Raw genomic sequence first — 27,633 nt, 5'->3', positions numbered from 1 at the left:
GTCTGCCGGTACCTCTCAGCCAGACTTCACAGAGGTTTCATGTAGGTCTGCAGGTTTTCGTGGCTGTACTATCCAATGACGATGGCCCACCACTGGACACCACAAGATCCAGAGGTTTTATGTAAGTCTGCAGACTTTCTCGGCAGTACTGTCCACCTGACGTTGGCCCACCAGTGGTAGTCCAAGATTTTTACCCAGTAATCCCACTTCTACAGCATAAGCGTGGGAAAACTCCCCTTTAAATGAGAAGGTGACACTGGTCTACGATGGGCACCACAGGATCCGGAAGACAGTGCCAGCAGAGGGGTCGAAACGTATATTGTTTGAAGAAATATGATGCAGCCTAGCAACCCAGACGATTTTGACTTCAGAGGCTAGCGACTCGCGATGTTCGAAGGCTGAGGAATGGTAGATGTGTCGATGTAAACTGGTACAGATACGGCGATTGAAGAAATAGTGGCAGCGACGGGTGGAAATGGACGCGTTCAGCACTGTTCTGCGAAGAGTGGTTAGTGCGGGTGGTGTTGGTGATGCACTGCTGCAGAAGTGTGTGTCGACTAGGATGTAGCAGTTTTACGTGTGGCGATGTCCCGATGGCGACGGTACCGCAGCAGCCGTCCACCGACTGGGGGGTTGTGAACGGCGGCCAGCAGCGATGCGGAGGAGGGGCGGTAGGAATGGGGAGGGGAGTTGGTGGGGAGGGGAGGGCCCGGTCAGCCCGACGCCCGGCCTCGGCGCGCGGCGGAGGGTGGTTCGTCATCGTCAGTGGTAGCCGTAGCCGCCGTAGCCGACGGACTTGACGATGGCGGGCGCCGCGGCCACGTACTTGGCGACGGCGGGCACGGCCACGGCGGTGGCGGGGTGCGTGCTGGGCCCGGAGCGGTGCACCACGGCGTTGAAGCCGTTGTGCGCGTCGGCCGTGTAGGTGACGGTGCGGGTGGTGCCGTCCGGCTCGAGCAGCGAGTACTCGCCGCGCACCACGTCGCCGTCCCGCTCCTCCCACTGCCGCTTCACGTCGCCGGTGTGCGGGTCGTTAACGCCGTACTCGTAAGCGTACTTGGGGTACGACTGCAACAACCAAGGAACAGGGCACGCCGTGTCAGACAGTGGGGTGATCCACGATCGCCGATGTATACAAAGACGCTGGCAATTTAAACATCTACACTGTAGAGCCAAAGGAACTGGCATATCTGCCCCGCGAGCACGCAGAAGTGCCGAAACAGGACATGGCATGGACTCGACTAATATCACAAGTTCAGATGGTTCAAATGGCTCTGAGCACTATGGAACTCAACATCTTAGGTCATAAGTCCCCTACTTAAACCTAACTAACCTAAGGACATCACACACACCCATGCCCGAGGCAGGATTCGAACCTGCGACCGCAGCAGTCCCGCGGTTCCGGATTGCAGCGCCAGAACCGCTAGACCACCGCGGCCGGCAATATCACAAGTAGTGCTGGGTGGAACTGACACCATGAATCCTGCAGGGCTGTCCATAAATCCGTAAAAGTACGACGGGTGGAGATCTCCCCTGAACAGCACGTTGCTAGCCGTCCCAAATGAGCCCAATAACGTTCATTTCTGTGGAGTTTGGTGGCCAGCGCAGCTGTTTAAACTCAGAAGAGTGTTCCTGAGGCCACTCTGTAGGAATTCTGGACGTGTGGGGTGTTGCACTGTCCTGCTGGAATTGCCCAGTGGACACGAATGGATGTAGCTGATCAGACAGGATGCTTACGTACGTTTCACTTGTCAGAGTCGTTTCTAGACGTATCAGGGGTCCTGTATCACTCCAACTGCACACGCCCCACACCATTACAGAGCCTCCGCCAGCTTGAACAGTCCCCTGCTGACATACATGGTCCATAGATTCACGGTCTCCATTCCCGTACGCGTCCATCCGTTCGATCCAATTTGAAACAAGACTCGTCCGAGCAGGCAACATGTTTTCAGTCATGGAGAGTCCAATGTCGGTGTTGACGGACCCAGGCGAGGCGTAAAGCTTTGTGTCGTGCAGCCATCAAGGGTAAATGAGTGGGCCTTCGGCTCCGAAAGCCCATATCGGTGATGTTTCGAAGATTGATCGCACGCTGGCACTTGATAGGTCCCGGTCGTGCAGGATCCTTTTCCAGCTGCACCGATGTCGGACATTTGATGTTTTACCGGATTCCTGATATTCACTGTACACTCGTGAAATCGTCGTACGGCAAAACCCCACTTCATCGCTACCTCGGAGATCCTGTGTTCCATCGCTAGTGTGGCGACTATAACACAACGCTGAAACTCACTTACATCTCGATAACCTGCCTTTGTAGCAGCAGTCACCGATCTAACAACTGCGCGAGACACTTCTTGTCTTATATAGGCGTTGCCGATCGCAGCATCGTATTCTGCCTGTTTATATTCTCTGTATTTGAATATGCATGCCTATATCAGTTTCTTTGGCGCTTCAGTGTAATACTAATTTCAGAGTTCTCGCAGATGATGCCCTTATCTATAAAGAAGCGGTGTCCGAAGGAAGCAACAAAAATTTCCCGTCTATTTTTGACAATATTTCAAAACAGTGAAAAGATTGGCAACTTGCATTACATGTTTGGAAGTGTATGTGGTGTGTTATGATTACAACACCAGTGGGTCACAACTGGAATCAGTCCACTCATAAAAATACCTGTGTTTAGCAATTTGTAGGGATATGAAATGAAATGAGTATATAGGCTCAATTGTCGGTAACCCAGGTGACAGTCTTCCGTTCACTTACTGGACACTGCGAAAATGCAGTCTACAAAGATGACTGCTTGCAAAAAGCTCGTGTGACCCATCCTAGAATATTGCTCAAGTCTGTGGGACTCGTACCCTCTAACGTATGCAGAGAAGGGCGGCACTAACGGACACAGGATTGTCTGACCCACGGTTACAGATAAGGTGAAGAAACTGAACTGGTAGAGCCTTTACGACAGACGCAAATTATCCCGTGAAAACCTGCTTATTTGTTTTGAAGTTTGCCGTGTATTTATGTAAACGTTGGAAGCTCCATGACACAGCTCGATGATGATGCTGTTGCGTGTAGAGAAGTCGCAACGCTAGAAAAATAGTAAAACAAAATAAACAGATAGCAGATGATTCTCTGCCGAAGCATACCTTCAGTACGCTGTGATGTGACGGCCTATGTATTATTTAGGTTTCTTCGAAGCAGGCGTCACATTTAAAAACCACGGAGCTCTTCCACCATGGAGGCTATCAAGAAACAGGGTACGGGCCTGGTGGGAGATAAGTAAGGCTAAAGTTGCTGCATCCAGCTCCATACAGATGGCACTCAAAACGAACGGCGCTCCAGGAAGTATCACGACTCCTCATTTGCGTCGAGAGGAAGATCACAACAGAGGCAGCACGCCGGATGACAGCCACACTGCCGGATGGGCAGAGAGAAGTTTTTCTGCCGACTGGTTACAATGAGTGAAAGTCGTATTTAGCTCAAAGTTCGTTACAGTCGAGGAACAATGGACGCAGAGGCGTAGGAGAAATTCACCATTTCGCTCGCTTCCTCCCAGCCAGATATAAGGAAGCAGTTTAGCTCTTTTACCGTGGAGATCTTCAACTGTTGGTATTTTCAGTAAGAACTGCGTTAAATGTACGACGGTAACTTAAAAGCGAGAGCAACGTGAAGCTAATTAGTGCTTCTTTATACTAGAATGGTTTATTTGGTCACTGAATGAGCGTGCGTTTTGGAATAACTTTAGCTGCGTAGGTACACAGAGTTCTTTTTGTTTTTCCTCTTTCTTTCTTCTTTCTTGTTAAAACTATTGAGAATGTCGAATACTCAAGCATCAGCTTGAAACAACGCTGACAGTCTAATTTCCTTCCTCCTAACAACAGTTCCCACCCTAACTGTCACAAACAAATGCAAGAATTTTAGTAAGAACTCTTAGAGAATCATCGTACAAGCTATTTAGGATTGAAACTCCACTGCGTACGTTCTTCTACGTATATGAAGACAATTTTATGGTACACTATCCAGTCGATATGGTACGAAAATTTCGGCTACAATCAATGTCCTGCTATATATGTTTTTTTGGTTCACAAAAGAAATGGAGGAATAGACTGTTGTACGAAAGTAGTTAAGTAATCAGGTTGATTTTTCAAAAAAAGAGCTGCACTGTTCGTCCCAGGAATACATTTAGTTGGAACAAACTAAAGTGGGAGACGCTACAAGGAAGATGTTGAGAGTTACAGGAAGAATTACTCTTAAGAGTACGAGGCCATCCTACCGAAAAGAGAAGGAGTGATGACTACAGTACATTATAAAAATAAAATCGAGCTCTGGAAGACAGGAAGACGCGATGCTGTGATCTACGCAATCTACACCAATACACACCGGTCAGGCTGCAGCTGCAGACATGGGTAGCTACTTCCCTTATATCTATATTTATACTGAAACTTCCTGGCAGATTAAAACTGCGTACCGAACCGAGGCCGGCCGGTGTGGCCGTGCGGTTCTAGGCGCTTCAGTCTGGAACCGCGTGACCGCTACGGTCGCAGGTTCGAATTCTGCCTCGGGCATCGATGTGTGTTATGTCCTTAGGTTAGTTAGGTTTAAGTAGTTCTAAGTTCTAAGGGACTGATGACCACAGATGTTAAGTCCCATAGTGCTCAGAGCCATTTGAACCATTTTTGAACCGAACCGAGACTCTAACTCGGGGGCTCCGCCTTTCCTCAGGCCACCTTAAGGTGTGTGGCGGACGGCACTTCTGGCTCCTCTATCCTGACCTTCAGGTCCGATACTCGGTAAGCTCGAACTTTGCTCAGCAAACAACAGCGCAGGACTGTATGGAATGCCTTCCGGAAATCGGAGAAGCACGGTATCAACTTGACGCCGTCTTTGTCTACGGCGCTACGGATCTTACGAAAGGACGGAGCTAGTTGAGTTTCGCAAGATTTCTGTTTGTGAAATCCGTTCTGATTTCTTTTTCACACAGGAGATTTTTCTTTCCGAAAAATTCATAATCATTTAGCATGGCAAGTATATCGCTATTGCTCCTGTGCTATGCTGGAGGTTTTGTCCGTATGGCTGATACACACCACTCGGCGCAAGCAGTACACGACTTCAGACTACGAGTGGTACCTGGCCAGCGATATTAGCGCTTCTGATTAAAGCTCCAAACACTGCTTTTCAGTCTTGCGAGTAACGTGGGTAGCGGAGTGGCGCGTTCTGTTGCTGGCACAGTGTGTTCCTCGCGCTTGCCGACTGTTGGAAAACAGAGGCGACACGCACTGTGCCCTGCCCGTGGCGGAACGGCGTGCAGCGAGGAAGTGAAGTTGCGGCGGACGCCGTGGCGCACTGGGAAAGCGTGCGCACTTTGCGTTCCGCCTCGCTCTCTTCCCATCCACCCCCCCCCCCTCCGTCCCACCTCCCCCAACCCTCTCCCCTGCTGTGCCTGTCCGCCTCCCTCACTTACGTAAAGTAGAGGCCGCGTCACGTCAGAACAAGAGCACCGCGATATGGGAGGCGATGACGTCAGCTGGTAAACAAGCTCACCGCGCCTACTCCCCTACGTCGAGTAAAAAAAAAAAGCGCATAGCGATTCCTTATAAGTCCGTCAAGAGAAGCAAATGTGAAAAAAAAGTATTGACTATTAAGAAGCGCTGGAGAGATTGAAGGAAAATTTCGGAAGAGAAACAGAAGTGTAAAGAGACTAGCAGACGACGTACCGTGTCTGGTCGGATGAAAGCGAAACTCAGCTTAGCCTTTTGTCTCACGATATTCTGCGAACCACGGATGAAGGGCAACACGTAGGCTCCGTATTCCTAGATTTCCGTTAAGCCTTTGACACTGTGCCCCACTGCAGACTGTTAACGAACTCGGAGCATACGGCATAAGTTTTCATGTATCTGAGTTGCTCGAAGACTTCTTAAGTAACAGAACCTGTTGTGTTGTCCTGGACGGCGAATGTTCTTCAGAGACGAGGGTTTCGTCAGGAGTGCACAGCGGAAGAGTGGTAGGATCGCTCTTGTTCTCTGTGTACCAAAAAGATCGTTTGGGAAAGTGTTGCAATTGAGTGACCATAGGAGGATACAGGATAACTTGGACAGAATTTCTGTTTGGTTTAACGAATGGCAGCTGACTCTGAATGTAGAGATGAGTAGTAAAACAGAACCCACAATGTTCGAATACATCGTTGGTGGCGTCCTGCTTGACACATTCACGTCAGTTAAATGTCTAGGCGTAACGTAGCAAAGCGATGTGAAACTAAACGAACTCGTGAGGTAGGCTGCAGGTAGGGCCAATGGTCGAATTTGGTTTATTGGGAATATTCTAGGTAAGCATAGTTCATCTATGAAGAAGACCTCGACCAATTCTTGAGTACCGCTGGAGTGTTTGGGATTCCCACCAAGTCGGATTAAAGGAAGACATTGAGGAAGACACTGAACCAATTCTGAGGCGTGTTACTAGATTTGTTACCGGTAGGTTTGATCAACTCAAGAGTGTTATGGAGATGCTCCGTGAACTGAAAAGAGAACTCCTGGGGGAGGGCGGGGGGGGGGGGGGGGGGAGGAAGACGTTTTGTTTGCGAAACACTATTGAGAAAAATAGAGAACCGGTATTTGCGGCTGACTGCAGAACGATCCTATTGCCGTCAAAGTATTATATTTCACGAATGACCACGAAGACAAGCAGAGAGGAATTAGAACTCGTACGGAAGCGTATAGGCAGTCGTTTACTCCCTAGCTCTCTTTGCGAGTGCGAAAAGAAAGGAAACTACTAGTAGTGGTAACAGGTACCCACCGCCATGCACCGTATGGTGTCTTGCGGAGTATGTATGTGTTCGTAGATGTAAGCAAGATTTAGAAGACGCGTTGAGAGAACTGGGCATCGTACTTGATACAGAACACTGCTGAAAAGGATGAACAAAGCAAAGGCAAAGGTGTTGAAGTGTGGTAGGAAAACGACAACGACTTAATCAAAATTGGGAACGACACAGTAGTCTGTTAAGAGAAAGAATCTCTACGAAGTAAGATTACATAGGATGGCTGTAGCGAGGAACATATCAGAAAAGTATCTACATTATCAGGTATTTATATGGGACTGAGGTACAACTGCCGGCCGAAGTGGCCGTGCGGGTCTAGGCGCTACAGTCTGGAACAGGGTCATGGATGTGTGTGATGTCCTTAGGTTAGTTAGGTTTAAGTAGTTCTAAGTTCTAGGGGACTGATGACCTCAAAAGTTAAGTCCCATAGTGCTCAGAGCCATTTTTTTGAGGTACAACTTCCTGACGCTGTACGTTTGCTGAACGGCATTGTATGGAAGTGTAACTTGGTCAATCGAAAATTCGGAGAGTAAGCATTGCAAACGAGTTGTTACCGAAGATAGTTTTAATGTATTACTTCTTTGCCACTAACTCCATTCGCAGCACATTTCGCAGATAATATAGGTGGACATGCTGAGGAGATCCGTGAAATGGATATTCTGTACATGGGAGTTGGATTCTTTAAAGAGGATGCCACCATCATGAAGCCATACAACAAAGTTGCATGCCCTCAGGATATGTAACAGCCATTCGCAATACCAACGTAGTTTCATGGCAATGTTGGCTAATATTACAGATCAGTCGCCGAGACCAGTGCCTCTGCCTTTCTCGAGGAACCACATGTTTGTCTGGCTTCTCCACAGATTACCTGTCAATGTTGTTGCACCTGTCTGTGTCGTAGGAGCACGCAAGCCAACGCACCACAACAAGGTCCATGGTTGATGGGAGAGGGCTGGTTCTTTGCAGCCTACAACGTAATAACGAATGACTGCTCCACCTTACCGTACGGTCTAGCTGGCTCCGTGGTGTTTATTTCTCGTTTGCGAGCTGCTTAGGAGCAGTCACAAGTCGTATTGTTCTGAGCAGAGAGACAGGTTTGCGGTCTAGGAGCTGCGGGCGTGTGACGACTTCCTTTTGTGCTGCCTGAGGGGCGTGGCTTTGTGCTACTTGTGTGTGTGTGTGTGTGTGTGTGTGTGTGTGTGTGTGTGTGTGTGACTGTCGACCACATTCCTCGCGGGTACTTAGCGAACTCTCAGAAATGGCTGCTCTCACTGCACTGTGACGCAATTCGCTCGCTGTAGCGCTCCTTTCGCGCGTCCGTTTCGACCGTCACCGACTCTCGGTTACTGGCGAGCCGCTCTAGCAAACTGACCCGAGTGAGGTGGCGCTGTGGTCAACACACATGACTCATATTCGGAAGGACGAAGGTTCAAATCCACGTATTGCCACCCAGGTTTAGGTATTCCGCGGTTTCCGTAAATTTGCCTTTGAAACAGGACGGCTGATTTCTGTTCCCATCCTTGAAACGTTCCTAGCTTGTATGTTCCGTCTCTAATGACCTCGGCGCCGACTGGACGTTAAACCGTAATATTCGTTCCTACTTTGCTCCCAGCTAACTGGACGGACCGACCAGTGCGACGTGGTACTCGAATGTATTGCGACAGCTGCTGAGTGTCAGACTTCCAGGACCAGCTGGGCTAGGGGATATTCCGTTGAGCCAATTTAGGCAAGAGTGCTACGGTTACGTTACAGATCTGACATTGTGGTGTATTCGAATCATAAAAATCCAGGAAAAGCGGTTCCTGCTCCGCGCACAGCCGTTGGTCTGTCAATATAGTTTTGAAGGTCTGAAGATGATCAAGTGATGACCGAAACCTGTCACCTTGAAAAACGTGCCTTTGCAATGTAGACTGTTTTGTAATTGATTTCAGATATTCTATTTTTATCGCTGGCTTTTTCCAGCAACGTTCTCAGAAATAATTACTAGGCACATTTCTGCTGGAAGCGATATGCCCTTCCGTTTCTCCGAGTTTCAAACTGACTCACCTAGTCAGCTGAAGGGGTATCTACAGTTCATTGTAACTGAGGTGTAGCTTGATTCTTTCCACATTAACGAATGATTTCTAGAGCCAGAAAAAGCAATATGTGTCAAAAAATCCTACGACTTATTGCGAATGGAACACTGGAGCTTTGGATTTATGGGCATACCTTTTGGAACTAATAAATTGCATCACCTGACTTTGCTGCAGGAACCGCTACACCTTCTCATGACGTACATTAGTGACACGCGACGTGCCATTTGGTAAGATCATGGGAAACGTGAGACATAATAATATCGGCGAGGGAGGGTGACAGGACATCTGTTAAGACATCAGGGAATAATTTCCATGGTACTGGAGGAAGACAGACAGGGGAAGACAGAAAGGGGAAGGCAGAGATTGGATTACGTTCAGTAGGAAGTAGGTTGCAAGCGCTATTCTAAGCTGCAAGAGAGGGATTAGTGGTGGGTCGCGTCAAGCCAGAAAAAAAGAAAAGCGCTATGAAAGCAGAAATTATGGGGTACTCTATCGAAGCTTCTACAAGCTTTACAATTACACGTCTGAACCAATCTTCAGCCTTCTATTTGAACATACTAGCAAAATTTTGTGTTACAATATTAGGTTAATTACAGGGTAACTACTGAATGGATTGATCTCAAATTTGGTAAATGTAACTCTGAAAACATTTTGAAGATAAAAATAAAATAAAATTCATATCCTGTCATATAACATTAACGTGTTAGACAATGTTGTGCAATATACTGAAGTTCGCCACGCTTTTTTCCTTGCTTGGGAGGTTTAGATGTTCATGCCACGCCGAGTGTTGCTTCGTTCTTTCGGCAGTTGCATCCTGTTATAGGCTCTTAAACTGAGCCCTGACAGGGCTACCAGCTTTATTTTACCTGCTTGGCCACAGCAGGAGGGTACAACAGTATCATCCGGCCGGTGTGGCCGAGCAGTTCTAGGCACTTAAGTCTGGAACCGCGCGACCGCTACGGTCGCAGGTTCGAATACTGCCTCGGGCATCGATGTGTGTTATGGCCTTAGGTTAGTTAGGTTTAAGTAGTTCTGAGTTCTGGGGGACTGATGACCTCAGACGTTAAGTCCCATAGTGCTCAGAGCCATTTGAACCATTGTAAAACAATGTCAATAGCTTCCTCCCGATGCACCACAACCAATTGTGTGATTCGTGCGCTACTAACGACTCAGGAACTAGAGTGATGTTTGTTAAGTGGCAGCTCTAGCAATAATGGGGTAACTGGATGATCCAGTTTCCCGGAACGCTCGGAAGACGCGTCTGCAGCTCTTTCGGGACGCGATGTTTACGTCTAAATTGCGAAAGGCGCCGTGTAGGGAAGTGGACAGACAGGTGGCAGGTAACTCGCGTACCCGGCAACGCGTTTCTGCCCCGAATACCTGCGCTGCAGTCTCTGGCAGTGCGACATTGCGTCACATGCGGCAGACACACACACTGAGGTGAGTTCCCCTTTCTGTCAGGCGTGGCTCGCTCCAGTTCCATCTCCAGCGGGCGCGCGTGCGCTCCAGTGCCACAAATGGCGGGCATTCCACACCACGGCTGCATACCGGCGACACAAAAAAAGTCTCGCCCCGCCTGCTTTTCCTCTCTGCCAGCGAAATACGTCGTGTGGCCACTCTCTACTTTTGGAGAGCTTTCGGAGCTGCCCCGAATATTGGATCCTATGAAGAGTTCCACTAAAATAATGTCTCTAAAGTCAGAACGCAGACCGTTCACCTGCTCAACGCCCGAGATCTGCTACATGGCCAAAACAGTCTTTACTACCAGTGCCCGCTCTCTACAACTAGAAGCCGACCTTTGATTTTCTCTTGGTAATTCCCTGCAACATGTCCGTCAACCACATTGTGGGAGTGTAGCATATGTTACTTTATTATTGGATTTTTTAAAAAGAGGTAAATTACAGTCTTAATACCCTAACTGATCGAAGGATGATGAAAAAGTGTTTAAACAAAAGAAAGTGTACAGGTTGAGTCAGCTGCCCCTACGACTGGGTTTTATGCAAACTGCTACGCCTTTTAGAACAATACATGAGATTTTCATAGTCTCTCTCTTGCTATGTGCAAACTATTAGTGCCACAGAAGAACAATGAATAGGCCTTTTTGTAGCGGATTTAATGTAGTTAAATTTCTTGTTGTGTCACCGCCAGACACCACACTTGCTAGGTGGTAGCCTTTAAATCGGCCGAGGTCCGTTAGTATACTTCGGACCCGCGTGTCGCCACTATCAGTGATTGCAGACCGAGCGCCGCCACACGGCAGGTCTATTCTAGAGAGACTCCCTAGCACTCGCCCCAGTTGTACAGCCGACTTTGCTAGCGATGGTTCACTGTCTACATACGCTCTCACTTGCAGAGACGACAGTTTAGCATAGCCTTCAGCTACGTCATTTGCTACAACCTAGCAAGGCGCCATATTCAGTTTCTATGAATGTATTCTGAACAGATAACATTGTGAATCATGTACCATCAAGAGCGACGTTCATCATTAATGGATTAAAGTTAAGTATCAAACTAATTACGTCTGTTTTCTGAATTCTAATTCCTTGTAATGTTCCAGACCTCACGTCAGTATAGTTCTTCCCTCCTCACGCCAGCCTGCGTGAGCTAAAACGCGTGGATTTCGGCCTCCACTAGTAACACGGTGTTGGGTCTTCTGCCAACACAACATTTTTACTGGGGTACATTTTCAGTGGAGGCAACAGTATTTGAGTTATTCAAGAAAAACGAGTTGGAAAGTAACTTTTGTACGTTTGTTTTGACTAGTTCGAAAACTACGGCCTCTAGCGAAAACGTATCCCATTACAAAATTTAACTACACTAAATTTCCTAGAAAAAGGTAATATTCATTTTTCTGTAGGACTAGTAGTTCGCACGTAGCGAGCGAGAGAATTCGAAAATCTTGTGAGTGGTATTTGAAGGCGTTGTGGCTTGCATAAAACACAATGGTAGAGGCAGTAACCCTGTGTAATAACGACGTTCAATTGCAAGCAGTTTTATTAAAAAAAAATATTGTTAAGGTAATGAAGACATTTAAGCTTTGTACGAAACATACGTCAGTAAGTGCAATCAGTCTATTCCACCGTTTTTTCATTGCACAATTTTGTCTTTCTTTGGCTTTTTTGTCAGTTTTTGTTACAGCCCTAGAGACGACACTGTTTAGCCGAATGTAAGAGTCTGTTGGCGCTCTTCTGAAGTTCCTCGTTCCAAATCTAAATGTTAGGGTGAGCCATTCCAAGCAAAGAGCTAAAACGAGAATGAGAACTCACGCACGCATTTTTCGTTCTCTCTTGTACCTGAGGGGCAAGCTGCGGCATTCGCGTAGGGCTTTCATTAGACCCAACCTCGATCTTTCCGTGTTCACGCACTGCAGTGAGTTCAGCTAGCTTGCGTAACTACTTGCTGCTATCGACATGAGAGGTGTATCGTGGTTCAAATGGTTCAAATGGCTCTGAGCACTATGGGACTTAACATCTGAGGTCATCAGTCCCCTAGAACTTAGAACTACTTAAACCTAACTAACCTAAGGACATCACACACATCCATGCCCGAGGCAGTATTCGAACCTGCGACCGTAGCGGTCGCGCGGTTCCAGACTGAAGCGCCTAGAACCGTTTGGCCACACCGGCCGGCGGTGTATCGTGTTTTCGCAGTTGTTCCTCGTAAATTTCTTGATTTCATTTTGTCAGGAAGAAAGACGGCACGCGTCACATGTCGAGCAAGCCACTGACTTTACCTTGCATATCTCTCTCTCTCTCTCTCTCTCTCTCTCTCTCTCTCTCTCTCTCTCTCTCTAGTCATTCAGTGGCTTCCGAGTCTCCATGACCCTACGAATATGCAGGCAAGTTTCTGCTGTCCTGCACTATTTCCCAAATACCCTTCACGCTGGAATCCATTACGTCCGTAATGTCAACGATTCGTCTCATCCTTTGCCGCTCTCTTCTCCTTGTGTCTTCGACTGTCCCCAGCATTGAGATCTTTTCCAGCGAATGATATCTTTTTATGATGTGCCCAAAGTAGGTTAGTTTTTTTCAGTATCAGACCTTCCAAGGAGCAATGTGATTTTATTTGGTGTGGCACCGACCTATTCGTTCTCTTTGCAATTCATCGAACTCTAAGGAGTTTCCCCCACTGCCACAGTTCGGACGAATTTATTCTACGATGTTCAGCCTGCTTCATGGTCCAGGTCTCACATCAATACATCACAAGCGGAAACACTAAAGCCCTTACCGTACGGATGTGTTGTTATAAGATTCGCTGATGACATTTCCACCCTCGCTGAAAGCGAAGGAGAATTACGGATTACTGGACTTTTCGAATGGAATGAACAGACTTATCGGTACAAAACATGGATTGAGAACCAACCAAAGAAAGACGTAAGTAATCAGGAGATCAGAAAGAGATTAATTAATGCTGAGTTACACTTAACACCAAAACTGATAACCACGAAGTAGATGAAATGATGGGATTCTGCTGCAAAGGAAGCAAAGTAAACACTGCACACAAAACAAGGACATAAAAAGCAGACTAGTATCAAATATCCCACTTAATTTTAGGACTATTTCTGAGCACTGCGTTGTACGGAAGTGGATTGTGGGAAAGCCGAGAAAGAGGAGAATCGAAGCGTCTGAGCTGGGGTGGTATTGAAAATTAGGTGCACTGGTAAGAAATGAGGAGGTTCTCCAAAGAATCGGCGAGGAAAGGAACATATTGGGGAAAACTGACAAAAAGGAGCAGGATTATAGGAACAGGAACCTGTGGTATGAAATGAGAGAATAACTTTCACAGCAGAAGGGGAGCGGGCGGGGGATGGGGGTGCTGTAGGAGGTAAAACTTGCAGGGTAAGCAGAGATTGTAGTAACAAATGTGAGAGGGAGTCGGATACAAGTGCTACTCTGAGATTAAGAGGGTAGAACACAAGATGAAATCATAGTGGGGAGTGTTAAACGATTCAGAAGGCTGATGACACAAACAAACAAAAAGCGTGTTGGAAATACATTTTCCTGGAGACATATGAGTCTCAACTTTATCTTTGATAGCGATGGAAGTTGAAGTAATGAATTAAAATTTATGCCAAGGTCGGGACTCGACCCCAGGTCTCCTGCTCACTACGCCGAGGTGCTAAACACTACACAACCATGGCGTGGTGGCTCAGACAGCTGCATGGACTATCTTAGTCCATTGGTCTCCCCAAAACAAACTTTATTTCACACCTTCACCCCATTTCACTTTCTTAAATGGCCACAAATATTAATTCATTACTTCAGTTTCTATCCTTATCGAAAAAAGGCACGTTGTTACGTGTGGCTAGTACTCGGGGACTGATGCACTTAGCTCCAACATCGCGATTCTACTCACGTAGTAGTCGACGGCTGGGGCGGCGGCCTTGACGATGGCGGGGGCGGCATAGGCGGTCTTGACGATGGCGGGAGCGGCGGCGTAGGCGGGGGCGGCGTAGGCGGCGGGAGCGGCGGCGTAGGCGGCGGGGGCGGCGGCGTAGCCGCCGTAGCCTCCCAGGTAGCCGGCGCGGCACGTCGCCACCAGCATCGCGGCGGTCAGCAACTGCGGGCAGGCGGGGGCGTCGCGTTAAGGGGGGGTCGACAAGGTGAAAGGTGAAGCCGCCCATTCCCATGCACAGCCTGACGAATCGGCCAACCCCACCACTGCTCAGCAGATCGCTGACCCATCTGACTGTGTGGTGGCTTGCTGCGACTGGGTGGCGGACCCAAGCTGCGCGCAGTCGCATGGAAGGTTTCACCGTGCCAAAACAGAAGGGAAAAAGGACAGAATGGGAGTAGCAGGTAGTCCGGAACCGTGAGACTGCTACGGTCGCAGGTTCGAATCCTGTCTCGGGCATGGATGTGTGTGATGTCCTTAGGTTAGTTAGGTTTAAGTAGTTCTAAGTTATAGGGGACTGATGACCTCAGATGTTAAGTAACATAGTGCTCAGAGCCATTTTTTTTACATCTACTTTGGAAACATAGGCGGAGAATGGAAACTGGCAGGAAGCCTAGGAACGGAAATAAATGAAAGAATGCGCTTAAATGCAATCTTTTTGTTGATGATGAAGTTATTGTTCAGCAAATTGAGGATGGCTTTCGGACATACGTTTGATATGTTCATCATTTCTGCCGAGGATATAACATGACAACCTGTTGTACAAAAGACTAAGACTATGGCTTTTAATAGTATGCGTACGGTACGAAGAAAAGCAACTCTATCTAATAGGCGTAGTAAACTAGTGTCTCTCTTCCAGCACCTCGGCTGTGAGGTAAGTTACGGCGTTGATGACGATATTGATCAAAAGCCGAATATGTTACTCACCGTATGTGGAACAACCCGAAGAACGAGAAAAAGAAACAGCAACTAAAATTTATAAAGTCACGGCTGTGCGAGTTTCGTGGTTAGACAGGGGTGGCGAATATGTTTTCGTGCTGTACAGGGAAAGACTGTGCGGGACTGCATAGAGAACTGAATATTTGTGGAGCAGAAGAGAAAATCAAAGGTAACGTTCCTCTATCTGTGAATTAAATTACTTGAAGACTAAAGAAAGATAGCTCTCGCACTGAGACAGAATGCAAAAATGAGGAATACAAGAAAGAGTGTAGATCGTTGTGGTAGAAGGGACACTGGCAAATCGAGGAAATATTGCCAATATTTTCCTTTGTGACCGTAACGGGCGAATCGTCTACTTCATGAAGGAAGAACCAGAATGCTAAGGTAGCACGGAACGTTGCTATGAAAGTGCACCTGGTACCACTGCGCATTGGTGCGCTGGTATGAGGAAGTTGTCCATTGCTGGATACCGCCATAATACGGTGGCTGTTAATCCGGGTCCCTGTTTCACCGCATAATCCAGCTAGAAATCTGCATAAAACGGCGATTCCCATTCGCCGTGTTGGGCCAGACCGAGCGGAATAGCCCTGACTGCCCTGCAGGAAGTGGCCTCCTGTGCATGTTATACTCTGCTTGTCTTGCACGACCGGCGTGGCTCTTTAAAGCACCCCGACACCTAAGCTCCATCTCTTCTGTAACCCTTTGATTACCCTTAAAACATGAAAGTAATTTAACGAAAAGAATTAGTCTGGATCGCAAATGGTGTGTATTTTTTTGGTAACCTGTTTCATTTACAGGAGGACAGTCTTCAGCCCAGTGTGTAACTCCATTGGTGCCGATTCGCGGGGCAGTTATACATGCGCATCGTCTCCACGTGTCACCAATGGTGTTACATGCTGCTCCTACTGCCAGAAAAATAAACATCATTGGCCATCTAGATTGACCATTTTTTTGTTAAATTAGCATAAAAGATTGCTGTAGATTCAGTTATGACTACAAAAATTATTTTCTGGAAGAGGTAGCTGACTTATACCCAATAACATTTTTCTTGTGCGTCTTCATGTTTTCACGGCGTAATGGCTGCTCCATTAAATATCAGGCGCCCAGCCGCACAAATTGAGCTTCTTCTTCTTCTAGTATTTCGAATGCATACCATTCAGCCATCTTCAGAACGAACTGAAAGCCTGACGCTCCAGCACTCGCTCCGTCCTTTTAAGCTCGCGGACCGCGCCGCTGCGTTTGCGGCCACAGATACACGGGCGCCAGAGATGTTGATCGGCGGCAAAGGACAGTGCGGATGAATTATATCCGTGGCTGCGCACTCTGTGTATCACTCTGAGCTGCACTGTCGAGACGTCTTTCTAAGTTTACTACAGAAAGCGCTGGAATCCGTGACTTATACAGGCAGCCGCCGATATCTTTATTAATTAAATTCGTCGCCAAGCGAATTGCAATTCCCTCTTTCACCACCGAGTCCTAGAACGATGAGGAGTCTTCGTACAACATAGAGTGACCAGTATCAGTACAGTGTTCTGTCACGGCCGATTTATTTCTCTGTAAGAGGCGGGCGTACCTGCGGTGTTCCGCACATCTTTCATGTACTGTACGATGTCTGAGAGGCCACATTCACAGGAAGACCTTGTAAATCCCAGAGCATTAAATCATCTTTAACTGAACCCAAGAGTGCTGCTGTCTTTGGTGGAACATTTTTCTCAAATGGTTTAAATGGCTCTGAGCACTATAGGACTTAACATCTGAGGTCATCAGTCCCCTAGAACTTAGAACTACTTCAACCTAACTAACCTAAGGACATCACACACATCCATGCGCGAGGCAGGATTCGAGCCTGCGACCGTAGCGGTCATGCGGTTCCAGACTGAAACGCCTAGAACCGCTCGACCACACCGGCCGGTGCATTTTTCTCAAAAATTCTCTTTTATAAATTGTCCACCTTCATAACCGAATGGTTAGTCCTGCGGCCTTCAGTGTGGAAGGACCTGCATTCGATTTCCGATACCTCCTTGGAATTTTTCTGGAGTAGGGAGGTCTGAAACGGGTACCACTCATCCTCGTGTGGCCAAATGAGGAGCTGCTTGAATAAGGAAACAGCGGCACCATCAGGATTCGTCCACCGGTTGTGGTAGAAGGGACACTGTCAAATCGAGGAAACATGTTGATCCCATGTCGTAAGAGCATAGATCGCTTCTCGTACTCCGATGTAGGCAGCAGTCTTCAGGTACTGGTGGAAAGCTATGAGGAGAGACTGCGAGTCGTGTTTGGATCAGTCAAAGACCGCTTGTCCGTGAAAGGCAAAGCTCCCGGTTTCGAATCTCGGTCCATCACTCAGTTTCGACCTGTCAGTAAGTTTTTCCTTCTGTCCCTTTTTTCCTCTGGTAACACTCAGCTCGGCTCTGCGTGTGCAGAGAACTGTTATCCGCTGCGAAATGTGCCGGTGTTAGAGCGCCAACCAAAAGTGACGTTCAGTCGCCGTGGTAGAAAGTTGGGCTGGACACGCCGGATGGCCGGCTGCCTCCGCAGTGCCTGCGTACCGGACGCGTCGGGCCCGGCCGGAGGCTGCAGAAACTGTGACGTGTCGAGGCGGTTCCACGCTCCACTTGCGCCGCGCCACAGCTGAAGGACGACCGCGATGCCTGGTCGAGCATCGCCGCGGACGAAAGCCGCCGCAAAACGGCGCCGGAACCGTTCGCTTTCTAGCGGCGGCGCGGACCTCCAAAGAAGGCGATGTCGCTATCGACGCGGTCGTCATCGCTCCGAAGATGAGAAGAAGCAATGTTAGCCTAGTCTCGTCCAACTCGAGACCTCTAGAGGGTGAGCACTGTCTCATTTGGGAAGGGAAGTTGCAGCAGCCTGTCTGAAGACTCTACTACTTCTATAATCTGCGAACCCATATGAAGTGCGTGGTAGAGGGTGCTTCTTACTGTACCCCGATTTAGGTTTTCCGTGATTTCCCTAAATCGCTTCAGGCAAATGACAGGTTCCTTTGAAAGGGCATAGTCAATTTCCTTCCCCATCTTTTCCTAATCCGATGGGACTGATGATCTCGCTGTTTGGTCCCCTCTCCCAAATCAACCAACCAACTACTATCCGATCTAAAGTATCCGAATACCTATTAGTGGACATTAATATATAGTTGGTCCTCCCTTCGCCTTTATAACGGATTGAACTGTACTGGAGACACATTCAGTAAGGTGACTGAATGTCCGTGAAGGAATGGCAGCCCGTTCTTTCTCAAGAACCGAGACCACAGAAAGTAGTGTAGTTTACCATCTGAGGGAAGTTGAGGTTCTAACACATTCCAGACGGGTTGCATTGGGTTCAGGTCGGGACTCTGGGCAAAAATGGCTCTGAGCACTATGGGACTTAACGCCTGAGATCATCAGTCGCCTAGAACTTGGAACTAATTAAACCTAACTAACCTAAGGACATCATACACATCCATGCCCGAGGCAGGATTCGAACCTGCGACCGTAGCGGTCGCCCGGCTCCAGACTGTAGCGCCTAGAACTGCACGGCCGCTCCGGCCGGCTCTCTGGGCAGGTCAGTTCATTTCAGGGATGATATTGTCCACAAACGATTGCCTCACAGATGCTGCCTCATAAAAGGGTGTATTGTCATGCTGCTACGAACAGTCATGGTCTTCCAGCTGTTCCTGTACTGTACGCAATACACAGTGCTGTAAATGTATTCATATCCTTTCACATTTATCATTTTCTTAAGCACAATATGGGGACCACATCCTAACCGCGAAAATCACTCCCATACCATAGTATCACCACCTCTACTCTTCACTGTTGGGACCACACGTTATGGCAGGTAACTTCCTCTAGGGATTTGTCAAGCCCGAGGCCTTCCATCAGACTGCCGCAGGGCACAGCTGGATTCATCACTCCCAGTCACTCGTTTCCAGCCATCCGCTGCCCATTAGCCCTGCTCGACCACTGTACCCCATTCTTTTTAACCCAGTACCCACAGACATGGTACTACCTGGACTGCTTGTAGTATTTTGGAGCTCAGGTGTGATTGCTTCCGCTGATTCCATGCTACTTTTTGTAACAACCGTCCGTGTCCAGCAGTACATGAGATCTCTCCTGTCTTGCCCGCAGCTCGTGGTCTATTCGCTAACGTTGTTGTCTCTGGATATGGGGACCCGGGTTCGATTCCCGGCAGTGTCGGGATTTTCTCCGCCTGGGGACTGGGTGTTTGTGTTGTCCTCATCATCTCATCATCGTTCGGGTAGTGGCGTGACTGGAAATGGAAAGATTGAAACTTGAACAGGCACTGATGACCACTATGTTGAGCGCCCCACAAACCAACATAATGATCATAATCTTCTCCGGTCTTGGTTTAGTTGTGGTTCTTTCTTTGCGTTTCCATTTCACAGTCACATCCCCAGCAGTTGCCTTGGGCAGCTTTAAAATTGTTGAAACGTTCCTGATGGATCTATTAATCAGGTGACATCGAATGGCTGGTTCACGTTCCAAGCCGCTGACCTCCCTGACCGACCCATTCTTCTGCATCTCTGCTGACATCAAGGTGCTGCCCACCTCCTTTTATACGGGCGCGGTCCCTCTCGTGTTATCTGGCGGTCAGTTCCGCGTTACGCAGTGGTGTCCTGATACTTCGGGTAGCGTACCACGGTATTTCGCGTTCCATTCACGGAGGAGTGTAAGTGGCATAACTGCTTATTCGCCTGTGAGGGAGCTATTATTTATTTTATCTGCACTATCTCTGCGGGATGGATAAGTCTGTGGGCGGAGAAGAGTCGTAGTTACTGCCCTAAGACATTTTCTAAGCAGGTTCTCGCAGGAGATGCGACTTCGGCATTCATCTGGAGCGTTTCCGGTAACCGCACAAATACCTAAATTTAAGAATTTTGACCTACCTCCTGCCTTATTAGTCTGTATTGTCTTGAGCATTGTGCCACCGCATAGAAGCAGCTCGGTGACTCCTGTATTCCTGACTACAGGTTTTACTACACCTGAATTGTGCCAAGTAGAGCTGTATCCTGTTTTTGCGTCCTTTGTAAATTTTGTTTCCTAGGCCTTTGCCCGAGGTGTAAGACGTATTTCTGTGCCTGATGTTTGACGCTTCGTTAGCTACTGGTAAATATAATTTGCCTACCTTGTAGTTGAATTGTCGGCAGTGTGTCATGTCTGATTCGTAAACTGTTCAATCCCTCTACCTTCTTACACTACTTCATTTGCTGTCTTCATCTACATCTGCACCTCTACTCCATAAGTCACCGTACGGGGAGTAGTGGAGAATACTTGTGGTACCTCTATCATATCGTCTCGTCCTCTGTTCTATCCGTAAATGGTGAGTGGGAAGCAAGATTGGTGGTAAACCTCGGTCTCAACTCCATTTCCTCAGATTTATCACATCATTTCGTACGTGTATGCAGGATGAACCAATATGTTGCCTGGCTTTTCCCGGAACGTACAGTCTCGGAATTTCAACAGTAAACCTGTCCGTGATGCAGAACGTCTCTTTTGCAAAGCCTGCTACTGGAATTTGATGAAAATTTCTGCGACTCTGTCGAACTTACTAACTGAATCCGCGGCAAAACGCACCTCTGTTCTTTGGAGCTCCTCCTTCTCTTCTATTAATATCGAAACAAAGGAACTTTAATGTCCAATTCGGCCACCCTGAGTTGAAATTCTCATAAGGCCCTCGTAAAAGTGTTATGCAAATGTAGAAGCGGAAATCCCAGGGTTACGTCCAGTGTTACACTCGTTTATGCTACACATGTTTCCAGTTATGTACCTCAACGAAAGGGTGAAGGGGACTGAGTCCTATTCTTACGGCATTACCGGGAAATTATAACGAGTGGCATTACAACTGGAGCTGTAACTGCGCCTCTGCCTGGAGCTGAAGCCAGAAACCTCCAGGAAGCGAGCGGTCTCCCATTTCCCACGCCCGAGCTTCGGACTTAGGGAGCTACGATTGCTAAGGTTCCATCTCTAATGCCCCATATCTTCATTCTGGATGCTACTGAAATGTCATATTCTGAATGGACGTATCCCATTGTTGTGCTTGAGGAAATGAGTAACTCCGTTGCAGAGAGAGGAGGTTTACACCCAAGCGTACAAATACCCCCTCGTGCTCGTGTACGCATGATATAGCTATTGCGTGCACGAGAAAGAGAGACGGAGAGAGACAAGAGAGAGAGTTGTCAGACGTTGAAGGGCAGTGACAGAACGTGTGAGAGAAAGGCGGGGCGCGTATGAACCGGACACATCAACGCTAACTCGCGGTCGTGTCACTGGCCAGCGCGAAAAGCGTGGGAATAGCCAGACTCATGCGCTTGCATTGCTCGACTCGACGTACGAGAACCGTAAATTTTGCTGCAGAGAGTACGTGACCCACGCGTCCAATTTCCCTGGCCGAACAGCTGCCAATTACATCAGCGCACCTCACAAATGTCCGTTTCGCATGTACGGTCAGGTCCTCTCGAAAAAAAAAGAGTGGTTACTTCCTGTTTCGCGTTCGTTACTGAAGCACGGAGCTGGCAGGGCACGGGTGCAGAGTTATGGGTTGTGTGAAACAGGAAATAATGCGGTAGCAACGAATGCAAGACGATCATGAGCGATACGAGAATGCTGGCTTTGTCGGAGAATTTCATTGACGAAATTTTCTCGGCCGATTCGTGGCGAAGCTTCCGCCTGAAGATGACCAATAGGGAACTCGTCGAAACTTTGCGATAACCCGAGTTTCATTAAGTTGATGAATAATATTGGTACTATGTACTCTCCGCCATGCATTGTACGGTGGCTAGCAAAGTGTATATGTAGACAGTCTTTCAGTTTCATTTTCAGAATTCTTGTGTGGGCGATATAAGCTAGAAAGAAAGTAGATTTGGGGGGGGGGGGAGGAGAAATGGAAATGTCAGGTACTCTACTTTCTTCTATGAACTTCCAATATTTTACTTGCAACATGATCCACTACAACTGTAAACTGAATTATAAACAGTGCAACACAGGTGACCATTGCATGGGTCAAAATATATTTTTATTTGGCTTTCGCTACTGCACTGTTTCGCCTGTAAACCCATTTTCAAATATTTGTGTAGTGTAACCCACCGGAATGGACATACTTGGGCTAAAGTCAGTTGTGTGATTTGCTGATTGCCTGGGTTAAGCCAAGTGCAGTTTGATGAGTTAGACTCTACAAACGTTTGAATATGGCCCCACAGACGAAACTGCACACTAATGAAAACAAAACTGAAGACCTGTTTTGACCTATCCAGTGTATCGTCGTCTGTTAACTGTTTTCGAGGTCCAGCTGTCAGATTTCGCCCAGATTAAGATGAAGAAACTTGCACAGGATAGAGTAGCATGGAGAGCTGCATCAAACCAGTCTCAGGACTGAAGACCACAACAACAACAAGACAGCAGATTCGGGTACTCTACGAGAAGCGAAGTGTGCACCTCTGGCGAGACAGGCGTATTTTAATCTCCAGTGTTTTACTGAAATAACTCCAGAACAACCATTTGGGCTAGCGATCTCCCTTGCAATGCTTTCGTTACCCGTGACAAGTTTGAACTGTACAATGTGTCTCGAGGGACGCGTTTCCAGTCGGCAGCGCTTCGTCATCCTCAGCGAGCCGTCGTTTTTCCTAGATCGTTCGAGCTGCGAAGGCCGCGACCAATCCATAATCGTGCTCGGGTACCTTTCAAGCTGGCGTGGACGCACGCCGTTACCAGTGATCTAGAACACGCGCGCCGCGACACAGAAAACTAGCTACCCAGAATTTCTGTCGCAATAACTGCGAAGCGTTCCAGGAAAAGTTCTGACACACGCATGAGTCTTCTACAAAGATATGCGGAGAGATCACTGCACAAACAAATGAGCTCTAATTACACGTGTTACTTCCGACACATCGAGGATATCATCGAACGAGGATATAATTAAGGTCTTGAAGGTGGAATTTGATATTCACAGTCCTTCCACTACATTACGTGAAGGCAATCAGTTATCGGCTGACATTTTCCTTGCAGCCTCTTCGGACAGTGATCAATGATAGTTTTAGTATGACACGTCAGTCTCGTGTTGCGGAGCAGCTTGAATTGCCTTCCAGTAATGAAGTTTCACATACGCTCATGTAGATAGCACAACCAAAACTGGCGGAAAGTTATGTACTTGTGATGAAATTGAACGTATAAAGGCTGTCAATACATTTCTTAAGAGAACAGTATAGGGTTGACTTTGAAAGCTGTTGACTAAGCTGCTCTATAGCAACTCGAAAATACACAGGGTACTAAGCGAGTGTGAGGTGCATTTATTGGAGGTCGTTATTGAAGAAGTGAAATGCTGGATTTTTGTCGTACAAGAAAAATCGGTAGATCAATTAGACTCCTGCCGCTTTGCCTGTAGCTTCACAGGTGAATAATTTAGAAGGCCTATTGCTGTAGATGCCGATGTTCACCCTACTCTATCCTGTGCAAGCCTCTTCATCTCTGAATAATTGCTGCAACCTAGATCCACTTCTATCTGCTTACTGTATTCAAGCCTGTATCCCCTCGCTGGAGAGTCTACCATCGACGCTCCCTTCCATTACCAAATTAACTGTTCGTTCATGACTAAGGACATATGCTATCGACCTATACGTTTGCGTCTTGAAAACTATCTGTTATTGAAGAAAGGGAAAAGGGACAACAGACCGAAATGCGTTTAATTCCCGTAGAGTACTTCTGAATAGTCAAAGTTAGCTAGTAGGGCATGTATATACGCTAAAACTCCCCTGCCCAGGTGCAGTAAACTGAGGGTTTTGTACGGGTATGGTTCTACGGTATGTTTTTCTTTTGCTCCAGATGATGCTGGACCACAATGCTGGCCACAAGTAAGTAGAGCTGTCAGCAACCCGAAGGTTGATTTGAACACTCCAGTTCTTACCTGGGCTCGACGTTATTGGAGGTGCTATGCCCCCTTCCTTCTTCTGACCTACGAACTGACTTACCAAGCTAGTTCTAGGGGAAACTAAAATTTAACGTGCACTCGGAACGCGATGCAGTTTGTAAATTATCGCATTAAGAAATTATTGGCAGAGGTGGAGGACAGAAAACATTCCTAGAAACGACTGGAACCTATCCCTAGACCCGCAGGAAAAACTTTGTGGCCCTCTGGTGCTGGTTGACATTATCATAAAGTTGGCACCTACTTCTAGCGAGGTATTATCTTGGCCCTCGTTCTGCCGTGCGGGCTGCGTAGCGAGTGACTTCACAAACCTTACTGGGTGGATCTTGTACGCCGCTCTGTGGCGGTCGCGAGTTAACACGTCATAAAGCGGGGAACCAAGCCCACTTTTGTTTTATGGGTCTTACAATACAATCATTCAGACAATTATTAATTTCTTTAATGATCTTGTGCCACTACCACACTTACTGTCCCACATGTAACACAAATTGTGTTACTCAGCAAACGCGCCTGAAAAAGTGTGGTCTGCTACTCGCGTTTCCTAATGCATAGTACTGCACAACACTGACTGCATCCTGACGTGTGCCAAACCAGGCCCATTGCTGAGACTGGAAACAAGGAACAATGCACTCTCACATTCATACAGCAGTATATAACACAGAAAACTGGTCGGAAATCAATAGGCTGGAACGACTGAGATACACGTCTTGTCTCACGAGTTGGAACTAATGTCAGACACCAGTGAAGCCAGCGCATTTTACAACCTCCGCGGCTTTCGGTAAGATTTCCGCACAGATTATGTTGGGGTTCGTTGTTTGAGCGATTCCCGTCCACGATGCACTATCCCTGGTAAAAACACTACTGTGTTAACAGGTAATGCCCGCGTATCCACATCTGTAGACTCACGTAATTGACAATGCCATTTACACTTTGATTGTCTGGCGTATGTGAATGACCGCTCGTGGCACTCTGCGAGGGGCGAATCACGCCCATTCAATCACGCCTTCTCAAAAAAGCGCCTCTCTATGCTAAAGCAAATACTTACAGACTCAGTTGTGTTAGCCAACATTCGGAAAAGTGGCGCCTACCGTTGAAGAAGACGGAACCTCTGCATCGGAAACCTGTGAAAGATCTGCCTAACTGCTAAGCCGAGCTGCTGTCGTAGCTGTAAGCTCCGAGCAGACATGCGGAAGTACAGATTGTAGGTTGGCAGATGCAAAGAACCGTATGCAAGCACACGTCTACAAATAACGTAAGCTAAATCAGGGTGTACATTTCTTACTGATATTTACAATCGCCGCGACAAACGTAAAAATAAACACCACTTCCTACAAGGCACTGTCGGGAGCGATCTGTGACGTTTGACATACATGTTGCCAGCCGCTATTGAGAGTGAACGAGAATCCTGATGATGATGCCGCCTCTTTATTCAAGCAGCTACTCATTTGGCCTCACGGGTCTAGTTTCCAAAGTTATTCTATTTGCCTGCCAGTTTCGGCGATTTGCTACGCCATCTTCAGGTCCCTGACCGACGTGTAAGAAACTTCCAGCTTGATTCTGGTCAAAACAGCGGTCAGCATACAAATACTGGTATCTTTAGACTTCTGCTTGCTGTAGAAATCACTCCATCATCTAACGAGTGTTAGATCACTGGAAGTAGTTATAGTCATAAATTGTCTACATTGTCTACTGGCATGCGGTCGGAGCGATTTAAAGTGGACGTACAGCGTAAAATTAATCGCATGTGAGACTGATGCTGGACAGATTAGTTTGGAAAAACCTGCAGGAAATTTAGTCCATCCATCCACCCACAAAGGAGGTAGCTTACAAAAGCTCCGTTCGTTCGATACTTGAATACTGCTAGCCAGTCTGGGATCCGGCTAATAGAGAGAATCCAAAGAAGAGCAACGCGTTTCGATAGCTGTACATTTGAAACTTGCTGGCAGATTAAAACTGTGTACCGGACCGAGACTCGAACTCGGGACCTTTGCCTTTCGCGGGCAAGTGCTCTACCAACTGAGCTACCCAAGCACGACTCACACCCCGTCCTCACAGCTTTAATTCCGCCAGTACCTCGTCTCCTACCTTCCAAACTTCACAGAAGGTCTCCTGCGAACGTTGCAGAACTAGCACTCCTGGAAGAAAGGATATTGCGGAGACATGGCCTAGCCACAGCCTGGGGGATGGCAGAGCACTTGCCCGCGAAAGGCAAAGGTCCCGAGTTTGAGTCTCGGTCCGGCACATAGTTTTAATCTGCCAGGAAGTTTCATATCATTGCACACTCCGCTGTAGAGTGAAAATTTCATTCTAGCTGTACATTTAGTTAGCGCGAAAGGGTCGCGGAGAAGCTGAGGCATCTGCAAAGGAAGACACTGCAGGGAGGTGTTCTGCATCAGGACGTGATTTTTGTGAATAGTTAAAAAAAAATGGTTCAAATGGCTCTGAGCACTATGGGACCTAACATCTGAGGTCATCAGTCCCCTACAACTTAGAACTACTTAAACCTAACTAACCTAAGGACAACACACACATCCATGCCCGAGGCAGGATTCGAACCTGCGACCGTAGCGGTCTCGCGGTTCCAGACTGTAGCGCCTAGAACCGCTCGGCCACTCTGGCCGGCTGTGAATAGTTCCAAGAGCGTATGTTCCTAGGAGAGTCAACTAGAATGTTGTTTCTTGCTACGTACTTGTCGCGGAAATACCACGAAGATAAAAGTAAAGACATTCCTGAGCTGGTACGGAGGTTTACCAGCAATCGCTCTTCCCCTGAACTATCCGCGACTCAAGAAGGAAAAGGGGGTGGGGGGAGAAGTTGGGGGGGGGGGGGGGAAGTAACAGTGGTACACAAAGTACCCTTAGGGACTGAAATGTGGCTCGCGAAGTGTGGCTGTAGCTAATGGCGTGTGACGAGGGCCTCCCGTCGGGTAGACCACTCGCCTGGTGCAAGTCTTTCGATTTGACGCCACTTCGGCGACTTGCGCGTCGATGAGGATGAAATGATGATGATTAGGACAACACAACACCCAGTCCCTGAGCGGAGAAAATCTCCGACCCAGCCGGGAATCGAACCCGGGCCCTTAGGATTGGCAGTCTGTCGAGCTGACCGCTCAGCTACCGGGGGCGAACTGGATGTAGCTGAAGACAGAATTAGTCGTTCTTCCAGACATGCGTGTCCAGCCAGAAATTTGTATTAGTAATGGAGCGATCATGTTGTCACGGGGTGAGAAGCTGGTAGTGACTGTCTGTAATCAGCTCGTTGTCGACGGGACGTCAAACACTTGTCCCCGCTAGTTGGCAGAAGAGAGACACTGTGGGGCGCGGTTAGAGGCGATGCGGCGGCGAGTGGTGGCCCGCTGTTGTGTTTACCTGCGTTACGGCCCTCATGGCTGGTCTGCTGGGCTGTGGACGGTGAGAGGTGGAGAGCTGGGCTGAGCTGTGGTGCCTCGTGCGGTACCGGCCAGTGGACTGAGGAGCCAAGTCCGCGGTC

General features: G+C 47.8%; 1 protein-coding gene across 1 annotated transcript; it reads right to left on the bottom strand.

The window, feature by feature from the left end:
- Positions 1-265: 265 nt before the first annotated feature.
- On the bottom strand, positions 266-27,633 carry LOC126100780 (cuticle protein 19). Its single transcript, XM_049911402.1, has 3 exons — positions 27,513-27,633; positions 14,233-14,436; positions 266-1,068 (listed from the first exon to the last, which is right to left on the bottom strand). Exons 1-3 carry the CDS (start codon positions 27,528-27,530, stop codon positions 763-765), a joined length of 528 nt encoding a protein of 175 aa, XP_049767359.1. The 5' UTR covers positions 27,531-27,633; the 3' UTR covers positions 266-762.

The sequence above is a fragment of the Schistocerca cancellata genome, chromosome 9 (assembly GCF_023864275.1).
Source record: "Schistocerca cancellata isolate TAMUIC-IGC-003103 chromosome 9, iqSchCanc2.1, whole genome shotgun sequence".
Taxonomy (NCBI): Eukaryota; Metazoa; Arthropoda; class Insecta; order Orthoptera; family Acrididae; genus Schistocerca; species Schistocerca cancellata.
This window is presented reverse-complemented; position numbering and strand designations above follow the sequence as displayed.

Excerpts from the sequence above, each read along its gene's own strand:
- LOC126100780 (XM_049911402.1), bottom strand. Across the intron at positions 1,069-14,232 it reads CCCCAGCCGTCGACTACTAC|TCGTACCCCAAGTACGCTTA; the intron begins GTGAGTAGAATC and ends TGGTTGTTGCAG.